Source organism: Pseudophryne corroboree, chromosome 1 (assembly GCF_028390025.1).
Source record: "Pseudophryne corroboree isolate aPseCor3 chromosome 1, aPseCor3.hap2, whole genome shotgun sequence".
Taxonomy (NCBI): domain Eukaryota; kingdom Metazoa; phylum Chordata; class Amphibia; order Anura; family Myobatrachidae; genus Pseudophryne; species Pseudophryne corroboree.
The window spans coordinates 384,292,559-384,304,855 of NC_086444.1; the positions used below are offsets into that span (position 1 = coordinate 384,292,559).

Consider the following 12,297-nt stretch of genomic DNA (forward strand, 5'->3'; position numbering starts at 1 on the left):
GTACCATGTACGCACTCAGCGTACAAATGCCGCACTATGGGCACAAAGCACACACAGCGTGCGCACACACAGCGTGCGCACACACAATTAATACACCTTAAAACCTTATACAATGCAATGATATGATTACACTTTAAACCTTATGCAGCAAAGCTCTGCAATGATGTTACACCTTAAACCTTATGCAGCAAAGCACTGCAATGATGTTACACCTTAAACCTTATGCAACAAAGCTCTGCAATGATGTTATACCTTAAACCTTAAGTAGCACTGACGGTATAAAGTAACCGCAGTGCGTACACCTTATCAATGCTTATACACCTTATACAGATAAATCTACTTTAAAACCCTTGCAGGAAAGTGAAGGCACAACACAGTTTTGTAGTTGAAACCACAGGGTTCTAAGGCCACTGTGGATTTGTTCCAAAAGGTAAACAGTACAGATTATACACTACAGGCTAACAAGTAAATCTAAACAGAATAATGGCTACAGAGAATGTACATACATGAGAATGTTCGCAAGCGCAACCCGAGTCGGTCCTCCGCTGGTCATACAGATAGCGTTCAGAGTCTTGTGTGTCCAAACCTGCTGCAAGCTCTCTTTATTCACTTCATCCAAAACAATACAATGGTCACTGTAATCCCTTTGTCTATTAGACACAGAGATGTACCTTTTCATTACGGGAGAGGTCATAGGTTGATTTGAAAAGGTGGGCTATGTCTTTCTCAACTGCTCTTGTGGGTGGTCTCCTCTGGATTCCCCCCGCATACATAATATACAGTAAATAAAGTTTAAACCTATATTCTGCTTCTGCATCTAACTATCCTCAGGAACATGCGATTTTCCTCAAACCAACAACACCAGAATGTTTCCCTTAAAATACCCTACAGCTGGATACCAAACACCACCTTGTAACCTTGTTCTGTCCCCTCCTATCCTGTAAAGGTGAATCCCTTTGTTCTGTTATCATTTTAAACAGCTATTTCTTTCTGATGTGGTGCAGGGGGCTATGTGTACAATGTGCACTATTTGGGTTAAAATATGTAATGTTCTAATAACCCTCTATGCGTTCACAAACTCTACCGTAAACGCGCATACCACGCTCTAAGGCGCATGGCCGTGGGGAGCTACGTTACGCAAATTGCGGATATGTCCACGCACGGCAGACTGAGTGCACGCGCAGCGGGCATGTGCATGGGGTTAGTACATGGGGCATGTATTACAATATTTTTCGACTTTGACAATATATATATAGTGTTAGTGTTCTGTTTTGTCTGGTAGACACTAGCATTTTATTAGATTTTGTATAATTGAGTGTTTAGCGATTCTATTCTTAAGATTCCCTGATATCTGCTGCTATTATATGCTAATGATGTATATACTGTCTGTATCTTATTATTTAGTTTGTTTGTCTGCATCCTTTTGAATGCATTTGCATCTGTGATTTATGCTTCAACTTTTATATATTTACCATAGCTTTGGTTGCTTAGCAACTTATTATAACAACAATTTGAACATCAAATACCTATTTTTGTAAATAGGTGGAACCCTGCTGTCCGCGAGTGGAGATGGGTTTCTGGCCGGATGTTGACAGCCGCGGTCCCGCGACGTCACTTCCGGCACGACAGAACTCTCATCTGTACCGCCGGGTGCTGGGGCTTGACACTCTGGTTCCACTTGGCATGCTGCATGGAATGGGAGGTGTACTCCAACAATTGTGGGCTATGTTTTACAGGTGGGTGTATTTTACACTGATTGTACTGCTATATAAGGCCTTATTGTGGTGCATTGTATTATGGCTGACCCCATGATGAAGGTTTGATAACTGAAACGGGCCGTAGGGATGGCTGTGCATTTACCCATGGACTTTATCCTGTGGAATTTTGGTGTCATGTCCCCACGCTACACCTCTGATACTGTGCTTAATTTACATTTAAATAAAGTCTTGATTTTACCATATTTCGAGTGCTTGTCCATACAGTAGCATTCCAGCTCAGCAATAAATGATCTGGATAAATGGTTCTGTCAAGGTCTTTCTAATACTCTATAGCTACTGTACAGTAGGAACATGCAGTTTAATATGATTAAAATTGTCATGTATAATCCATACCTGTAATGTAATTGTCAATGTTAACACAAGGCACCAAAAGGCCATCATCGTGTATCCTCCAATAATTAGAACCCGTCTTCCAGCTCTGTCTATAAGCAGACCCTACAAAATAAAAGATACAATATACGTAATATACATATGAAATCATTATAAACTGCTAATATACAGCTAAAATTAAAAAAAACAATAATATTTTATCCAGCTCTATCTGAAAACATGTATTGGTAAACAGCAGACCCTACTGTATGTTAACCATTCGTTTTATAACTATACATTACAGCAGTGGTTCCTAAACTTTCTTGAATCACGTTTCCCTGGAGTATCAACATTGTGTTTTCATATTTACCCCTAGGCTAAATGTTTATTATGGAGAAATTGTGCAGAGATGATACAATTAAGTACATCATGTGGTGAGTGTCTGGGTTGCACTTCTATATGTCCATATACTTTATGATTGGCAGCCACCAGATTTGGTTTTGCATATCACGTGGACCATAAATAATTGAATTTGGTCCTGGAGCAGCAACCCCTTAGCAACCCAAAAAAGAACCCCATGGCACTCAGTTTGGGAACCACTGCATTACAGTAATGTCAATAAGCACTGATATGGTAATGCAGCAGGAGGCATCAAACCTCCTGCCACATTACCATTCCGCGGCGCAATATCGGATCATCTGCGACACCATCAGCCAGCTGCGTGACCCATGGCGTCAAGCAAGCTAGCCACTGTAGGAGCTGCCAAAAGGCCAGACGGAGATCCTGACCTTGTCCCTCCCCCGCAACGGCAGTGACAGGACTCTGTTTTGAGAAACGGAGGCTGTTGCTGCCCCCTTTCCACCACCAAAAGTCATCACACTGTCAATCATGGACAGTCTGATGCCGCCTTGCGTCCATTGTTGCAGACCAATAATACAAATGTGCAGTATGGGTCGGGCGCACATCGGTGCTTTGCGACATGCGCCGCATATGCTTCAGGACCTAAATAAGGTCCACTAAACTAGTGTAGGCCATTTTAGTGTATGTTACTTATACAGAAAGTGATTGTATCTATCTGGAATGTAAGAAATATATATCAATATAATAATAGAGGATGGCATGTCTGGAAAAGAGAGAAAGGTTAGCACACTATTCTGGCTGTGGTACTATTGTTTCATATTGTTCCAGCCGCACAGCTCAGCCTCCCAGCACTCTGCTCTGCTGCCTGGCTCACACAGACAGGGGCTGGACCAACAGCTCAGCCTCCTGGCACTCTGCTCAGCTGCCTGGCTCACACAGACAGGGGCAGGCTCAGCAGCTCAGCCTCCTGGCACTCTGCTCAGCTGCCTGGCTCACACAGATAGGGGCAGGCTCAGCAGCTCAGCCTCCTGGCACTCTGCTCAGCTGCCTGGCTCACACAGATAGGGGCTGGTCTAGCAGCTCATCCTCCCGGCACTCTGCTCAGCTGCCTGGCTCACACAGACAGGGGCTGGCCCAGTATCTCCGCCTCCCGGCACTATGCTCAGCTGTCTGGCTCACACAGACAGGGGCAGGCTCAGCAGCTCAGCCTCCTGGCACTCTGCTCAGCTGCCTGGCTCACACAAACAGGGGCAGGCTCAGCAACTCAGCCTCCTGGCACTCTGCTCAGCTGCCTGGCTCACACAGATAGGGGCAGGCCCAGCAGCTCAGCCTCCCGGCACTTTACTCAGCTGCCTGGCTCACACAGATAGGGGCTGGTCTAGCAGCTCATCCTCCCGGCACTCTGCTCAGCTGCCTGGCTCACACAGACAGGGGCTGGCCCAGTATCTCCGCCTCCCGGCACTATGCTCAGCTGTCTGGCTCACACAGACAGGGGCTGGCCCTGCATCTCCGCCTCCCGGCGCTCTGCTGGGACACTAAGCATTGACAGACGGGGCATGCCTTGAGGCCAGACCCCTATGACTTGTGGCATATCTTCCTGAACCGTGACCACACACCCTTTTTCATGCGCGCATGCAATAATATGCCAGGTCAGCCCCAATCCGTCCGTGGTATCTGTTATGTTATGTGTTAAATTGACTTTAAACATTTATTTGCAGCTAAATATTATGTAATAAAATAACCTTTATAATTAACTTTACTTTTTGGTATATTGCTTCATTAGCACTCTAATCCTTAAAGTATTTGGTCCTGCATAGTTGAACATTATAAGATAATTATGGGTAAAAAGAGCTTGAAGTGGCTATTCAGAGCGTAAGCTATGTGCAGACGTAGACAAGCCGTATGCGATTCACAATTATCCACCGTGAAAGCTGTTTACAGAGGCTGACGTGGCTATCTTCAGTGCAAAATACTCTCGTGGAGAGAAAGCTGCTGATGTGGAAGCCCACAGCCTATACTGCATGCTGCAGACATTGTCTACATATACACTCATGTAAACAGACTGAAGTATGACCGCCCTCTCTGTGCCAGAGTGCCCTGCCACTCTGTGGGCATACATGTGACTTATCATGCTGAATTTATTTATTTATAGTTTTCTTCTCAAAATCTTTATAGATTCTATGATAAATCATTCCCATTATCACATGATTTGCCAAAACACTGGTCAACTTACACATGTCATAGCAGTAATACATTCGCAGATGCCAGTCCCCAGTGTGATGTAAGGAATCTTTTCAGTAGGAATCCCAGATTTTTTAAACACATAATCAGCATAAAAATATATCTGTAAAACAAAATGTTATGCAAAGTTGAAATACACGTGGATAAGAATTCTAAAATTCATACAGTACTTCTATATTTTACATACAGTAACAGTATATCTATATTATACATACAGTACTTCTATATTCTACATACAGTAACAGTACTTCTATATTTTACATACAGTACTTCTATATTCTACATACAGTAACAGTACTTCTATATTCTACATACAGTAACAGTACTTCTATATTTTACATACAGTAACAGTATATCTATATTTTACATACAGTACTTCTATATTCTACATACAGTAACAGTACTTCTATATTTTACATACAATACTTCTATATTTTAAATACAGTAACAGTACTTCTATATTTTACATACAGTACTTCTATAATTGACATACAATAAAAAGTTGAATTTATTGCAATTCCTCAAATAAAATCTCAGGCTTTGTGGGTTGGTGGTTGTCAAAGTCGAAAATATTATAGGCACACTCATCACGTACAAACACCACACAGATGGCCTCCGTGCGGGTGCTTGTTCTGCCGTGCGTGTGCATACTCGCAAGCTGCGCATAATCGCTCATGCGGTCTTGCGTGTTAGCGCATGGTATGAGTAATTACTATAGCATATGCATTCACATGGAAAAGCCACAAAGACATATCTCATATTTAATTCACATAGCACATAATTTACACATAGCCTACATGCACCACACCAGCGAGTTTCATTTGTTTAAAAGGTACAACAACAGAGGGATTCGACTTTACAGGATATGAGGGGACAGAATTAGGTTAGGAGGTGGTGTTTGGTATCCAGCTGTACAGTATTTTAAGAGCAATATTCCGGTAGCAGTTTGCAGAAGATAGCACGCTCCTGCACATAGATATGCGCAGGGACAGAATATTAATATAACACTGTATTTACTGTACTCTGATATTCGGCGGGAACCCAGTGTATAACATTTGCAAGTGCACCTCGACCAGGCATCGCCCACCTATACAAACTGACCTATGACCCCTCCTGTACTGTAAATGACCAGCCCTTTGACCTATGGGTGAAGAGATTACAGATTCCATTGTTTCATGATTTGGGCAAATGTATAAAAGCCACGCTGCCTGGCCGGTAAAAGACATTCTCTGAAGGTCATCTATCCAGATAGACTGAGGACCGGAACCGGGTGGCGCTGGTGTACAAACGTATGTATCATTGATTGTAGCCTGTTTCTCTTATGTAATTGTGTTATTGTTGTTTTCCCCTTTTGAGTAAATAACTGTTGGTGGGTTGGATCCCAACTTATTTAAATACAATTGGTGTCGTGTCCCTTTCCTGCTAGGGGTTATAGAGTGTATTCCGCCTCACGTGTAGCTACTCTGTGCTTACAGCGTGACGGCGTGCGCATGCAACGTGTACGCATCTGTTAGGGGTTACACACACGCTTAGCGGTCACAGCGGCCTGCACAAATATAAGTTAAAGGTATTGCTTTTTCTTCCTGAAAGTTAATCAGCATTAACATGGTACAGTAAAGGCTTACTTCTCTTCTCAGTGGTGATGGGGGTTTCATGGGAAACCACTTGCAGTGGAAGAAAACACGCAATGTAAATATGTTTGGTACATTGCACATGTGTAGTATGGGTCCTGCGGCGCTGCTCACAAAGCAACTGCAGACATCAGGTCATTGGTCTGCAGCCATTTGGGTGGGGGGTCTCAGTTTTGTGGGTCTCCGACGGAGATATCCTGGCTTTAGTGGCAGAGCTGTCGCAGCTGGTCTGCATAACTTTAGGGTTACTTAGCTGGCCAATGGTGTCGCAGAGTGATCCGATTCTGTGCTGGATCACTCATGTATGCAGGTCTACTTATACCAGATGCCTCTTGCTGCATTACCATATGTAAGGATCGCTGCTGCTTCCAAGGAATGCCAATTTTGACAGCTGCAGATGTCACTGCCCCGTTCACAGCCAGTATAGTGGCTGCGGCGGCTGACAGCTCAGGGCTGCATAGGAGATCTTGCGAGATCTTGTGCATGCCCAGTGGAGCCGGCTGGGAGAATAGATACAGAGCATCAGCACTAGACTGAAAACAGAGAGTAAACAGCGCTGCGTAATCATTGCTTTTAGAAATGTTATGCTACTGTGGCAGTCCAGTCCGGATGCCACCCCGGGTGTTCGGGTGGTATTAGTTCGGGTGCCCCAGGCCAAAGTGACCTGGGTTTAGAACTGCACCAAGAGGAAGCCCCAGGGAGATGGTGGGACACAGCAGGTTGTAATTTTTCCTTAGCACGGCCAGTTTTGGGTCCCTGGGGTTTGGATGGAAGAGAGTGAGTGGGCGGGCTCCCATCCATGAAGGTCCGGTTCAGGTTTTGGAGCAGACAATCCCAGCAATCAGGCACACCTGTCCAACACTTTTATAAAGCTTGTTAGGGCAAGGGCTCAGGGTTCCTGATGCCAACAAGTAGCCAGGCGATAGAGGTGCTAATTCAGACCTGATCGCTGCTGTGCGTGTTCGGGATCAGGTCTGAAGTGCGCATGCGCCAGCGCCGCAGTGCGCCGGCACATGGCAGACAGCAGACGGCTGTCTTAGCCTTGTGTTCGCCTCTGCCTGATTGACAAGCAGAGGCGGTTGCTGGGCAGGGTGGCAGTGTTTGCCTGCCGTTTAGGGGGCGCAGTCCAGGCAACGCAGGCATGCCGGGACCACTGGGGGGGCAGGCCGCTGTGGCTGCGTGATGTCACACGTAGCTGCTGCGACCTGGGCAGCGACGAGTAGCTCCCTGCCAGCACGCAGGAGCCGCGCTGGCTGGGAGCTACTCCTACAGTACAAAAGTATTGCCGCTGTGTGATGCTTTTGTACTTGTACGACAGGGTAGGGCCTGACATGCAGGGAGGACTAGCCCTGTGCTGGGCGTCCCCCCGCATGTCAGGGAAGCTGATCGTAGATGTGCTACATTAGCACATCTACGATCACGTCTGAATCACCCCCAGAGGGCGGGCTTTAGAGACAGGGAGCCTGAGATTTGTGTACATACTGTTTGTGGACCGGTGCCTGGTTAAGGTACCCAGTAAACTTGCCGTGATAAAGACCTGTTTAATGTGCTGTGGAAGTAAACAGTCTGCTTTCCCCGTACAACTGTGTCAGCGTCTTGTCTGGTGGAAGGTCACTTTGTTACACTACTTTACATGTATTTTATGTGTTTTCTTTAAATGATTAATTAAATGGCGGATGTTTACTTACTGCGTTAATCCCACACAGTTGCTGTGCAGCATTGAGTACAATAACGGAGATCAGCTGCCATTTTACTGACTGATCGAAGAATAATTCCAGCATCTTTTTTTGTTTCTCCCCGTTTAATTCAAGTGACTCTTTCTGAATATCATCCATCTCCATCTGGTAGTTATGTGAACCATACATTGATTTCAAGGCTGTTTTCAGAAAAACAATAAAATGCATTGTCTTTTGGGAATATTCAGTATACAGTAATCTAAACGTGGCGTCAGCAAATAATGAGAGTAAAATAAAATTAAAACCAGTCTCTATATCACAGGTTCTCAAACTCGGTCCTCAGGACCCCACACAGTGCATGTTTTGCAGGTCTCCTCACAGAATCACATGTGAAATAATTAGCTCCACCTGTGGACCTTTTAAAATGTGTCAGTGAGTAATTAATACACCTGTGCACTTGCTGGGTTACCTGCAAAACATGCACTGTGTGGGGTCCTGAGGACCGAGTTTGAGAACCACTGCTCTATATAATGATATTGATTACGTCATACCTTTCTGAAATTGATATTCATCTTTTTTCTCTATTAGAAGATATCTGGGGCTTTCAGGAAAGCATGGCAATGTAATTAGCTGTAATAAAGCTGGTATGGCACATGTAGATAACAGTAATGACCAGGAAGTCTCACCACCCAGTACCTCCCTATTGGAAAAAGAAAGCAAACATAGTTACAGTACCTGTAATGAATCTAAAGTGTTCAAATACAAAAATGTAGAAAAAATATCTAATGTACTCACTACGCCCTATTACTTTTAATTGTTGATTCAAACACTATTAACCAAAGTTGGTACTATCAAAAAAATTATTACAGTACAAAAATGTGAGCTACATATTGATTGTTTTTTTTTCTGTAATATAGTCTACCCATATAGTTTAAGGACCCAAGCTACTCTTTTTAGTGTAGTATTGGAGGCTCCTGGGGTACCTCCCGGTAAGTGACAGATGTGTCATTATTCACCTCACGTTTTTGCTCTATATGGCAAGAGACACTTTGCTTGACTTAAACGCACAGCCATGGGTAGTGTTACATACTTTTTCCTCTCTTTTGGGTCTTAATTCGCATTCTAGCCACACACACTTACTTAGTGTGACGGACACTACTGTAGATTAGTACTTTGGTTGCAAAACACGCAGAATATACATATAGATAGGTGGCGTGAGGCATGGTACAGTCCATGTGATTTCTCAGTTTTTTATTTTTAATAAATTTGCAAAAAAGTCTAAGAAAAAACTTTTTTCACGTTGTAATTAAGGGGTATTGGGGGTCATTCCGAGTTGTTCGCTCGTTGCCGATTTTCGCTATACTGCGATTAGTCGCTTACTGCGCATGCGCAAGGTTCGCAGAGCGCATGCGCTTAGTTATTTTACACAAAAGTTAGGTATTTTACTCACGGCATAACAAAGCTTTTTCATCGTTCTGGTGATCGTAGTGTGATTGACAGGAAGTGGGTGTTTCTGGGCGGAAACTGGCCGTTTTCTGGGAGTGTGCGAAAAAACGCTGGCGTTTCTAGAAAAAACGCGGGAGTGTCTAAAGAAACGGGGGAGTGTCTGGGCGAACGCTGGGTGTGTTTGTGACGTCAAACCAGGAACGAAACTGACTGAACTGATCGCAATGTAGGAGTAAGTCTCGAGCTACTCAGAAACTGCTAAGAAATTTCTATTCGCAATTCTGCTAATTGTCAGGCCCGGGTGTTTTTGTGAATCCGTTAACCCGGAACCAACCACAGGTGTAGGTGCTGGGGTATGAAGAAAGCAGGGAGGACAAAGAAAGTTCCGCTTCATATATTTATTAAATAACAATTCAGTAAGGAGTTAAATGACTAGTTGTTAATCATCATTATACTGAAGTATTGCAAGAATGGCAGAAATAATATGAAGAGAAAACTCAAAAATAAATAAAAGAAATGTTCATGGAAACATATGCAAAAGCAAGCTGAAGAATAAATGTTGGATTGTCCAAATATAAACAAGCTTTGATGCAGAACTGCAGATTGTGTTTAACTGGTTAATGCAGACATGGTGAATTAACTGTAAGAATTTGCAATGGAGTTTTGAGGGTTAACTGAGAGACTGTGATGAATTATCCTTGTAATGACAACATAGCAAATAAAAAGTACTGAATTGGGTTACTTGCGGGTTCCGGAGATCACTGTGAAACTGTAGTAGAAGACAAGGTGATGAATGGGTTAAATGCAGAGTTGAACAAACGAACAGCTGAGAGAAACAGAATCCTCCAGACTTTGAATGATAGGCAGACTGACAAGGTAACCTCATGCAGGACACTGGGAATCCAACTATTTCCAATAGGAGTGCAATTAACTGACAGCACAGCAGAGAGCCGGTGGATCTTTCAGCAGTGAAGGCTGCAGACGGACCTCTGGGAACGGAGGCGATATCTGGACCACGGGAATCACACAGGAATGCACGGAGAGAGCTCAGAGCTAGAGCACAGCTTTGATACAACAAAGCACTGGCCCAGAGTGACATAATCCCAGCCTACTTAAAGGCAGCACAAGCACGGGATTGGCTTACACCTGCCCACAGGTGTTTTCACAAGTGCTCAGTATTAGCTATTTGGTCTCCAACATGGCCACCTCCTATACAGCAGACACACCGCAGTGCCTTAGACCATTTGGTCCCAGCACTCACAGTTCCCAGACTCTGCATTACCTGTGCCATTGATCACGCCGTGTCCCCACACGGGCGCACAGCACCGCGAGCAACCGCACTGGCAACGGATGAACCCCAGAACCCGCAAAGGTGAGAGACCGGTTCGTGACAGTACCCCCTCTTCTACGGGTGGTCTCCGAACACCTTTGAACCTTGTCAGGATTTTTGGAGAAGTATTTCTGTACCAGTCTTGGAGCATGAACATCTTCAGAGAAAACCCAGGATCTCTCCTCCGGACCGTAACCCTTCCAGTCGACCAGAAACTGTAAACGTCCATATCGGGAACGTGAGTCCACAATCTCTTTAACTTCAAATTCCTCATTCTGCAAAGAGTGAACTTTAGGAGATTTGGACTGGGTAGTACGGAACTTATTGAGAATCAAAGGCTTCAGTAAAGATGTATGAAAGGCGTTAGGAATTCTCAAAGACGGTGGCAGCTTGACTTTGTATGACACAGGGTTGAGTACCTTTACAATGGGAAATGGACCAATAAACCTGGGAGCAAATTTCTTAGAAGGAACTTTGAACTTGAGATTGCGCGTAGAAATCCAAACTTGGTCTCCCACTTTGTAATTCGGTACAGCTTTACGTTTTCTATCTGCAAAAGATTTATAACGAGCGGAAGTTTTGACCAAGGACTTACGTACACAACTCCAGATGCTAGATAGACGTTGAAGCTCTTGATCTGCCGCTGGGACCTCTAGGGCTGGCAATGGATGAAACTCTGGCACACGAGGATGAAAGCCGAAGTTAATATAAAAGGGCGTAGATTCTGAAGATGAATGGAAGAGATTATTATGAGCAAATTCTGCCAATGGAAGGTAGTCAACCCAGTCATCCTGTGAGGACGATATATATAGCCGGAGAAATGTTTCAAGGTCTTGGTTGACTCTCTCAGTTTGTCCATCTGTCTGAGGATGATATGCAGAAGAAAAGTTCAACTTGACATTTAAAGATGAACAAAGCGACCTCCAAAACTTGGCCACAAACTGTGTTCCCCGATCAGAGATAATTTCTCGAGGAAGGCCATGCAACTTGAAGATTTCAGAGATGAACAATCTGGCTAGTGAAGGGGCTGATGGTAACCCAGTTAATGAAATGAAATGTGCCATTTTCGAAAATCGATCCACTATCACCCAAATGGTATTTCGCCCTTTTGATGGAGGTAGATCGGTCACAAAATCCATTGAGATATGAGTCCATGGTTGTTTGGGTATGGATAGTGGATGTAGTAGACCTGGTGGAGAACTTCTTGGACTCTTATGTTGGGCACATTTAGGACATGCTGCTATAAACTCTTGGACATCGGCTTTGAGACGTGGCCACCAATAAGACTGTTGAATAAATTTGAGAGTCTTTAGAACCCCAGGATGACCCATGAAGGAAGAGGAGTGAGCCCAGGTAAGCAGCCGTTTTCGAAGACTTGTGGCGACAAAGGTCTTGCCAAGCGGAGGAACTGGAGAGGTTCGAGTCATTAAAAAGGACGTAGGATTCACAATGGCTTGATTCGTGGTAGCATCATTTAATTCAGAAGAAGCAAAGGACCGGGAAAGGGCATCTGCCTTTTTGTTCTG

The 12,297-nt window shown here is 44.3% G+C and overlaps 1 protein-coding gene across 1 annotated transcript in view; it reads right to left on the reverse strand.

The window, feature by feature from the left end:
- Positions 1 to 12,297, reverse strand: part of LOC134949311 (solute carrier family 2, facilitated glucose transporter member 11-like) — a 115,216-nt gene that overhangs the window by 39,300 nt on the left and 63,619 nt on the right. Inside the window, exons 7-10 of the mRNA XM_063937843.1 lie at positions 8,547 to 8,695; positions 8,008 to 8,195; positions 4,681 to 4,791; positions 2,112 to 2,213 (exon numbers count right to left, since the gene is read on the reverse strand). Of these exons, the coding sequence (XP_063793913.1) occupies positions 2,112 to 2,213; positions 4,681 to 4,791; positions 8,008 to 8,195; positions 8,547 to 8,695 (550 nt within the window). The remainder of the gene's footprint in view (positions 1 to 2,111; positions 2,214 to 4,680; positions 4,792 to 8,007; positions 8,196 to 8,546; positions 8,696 to 12,297) is intronic.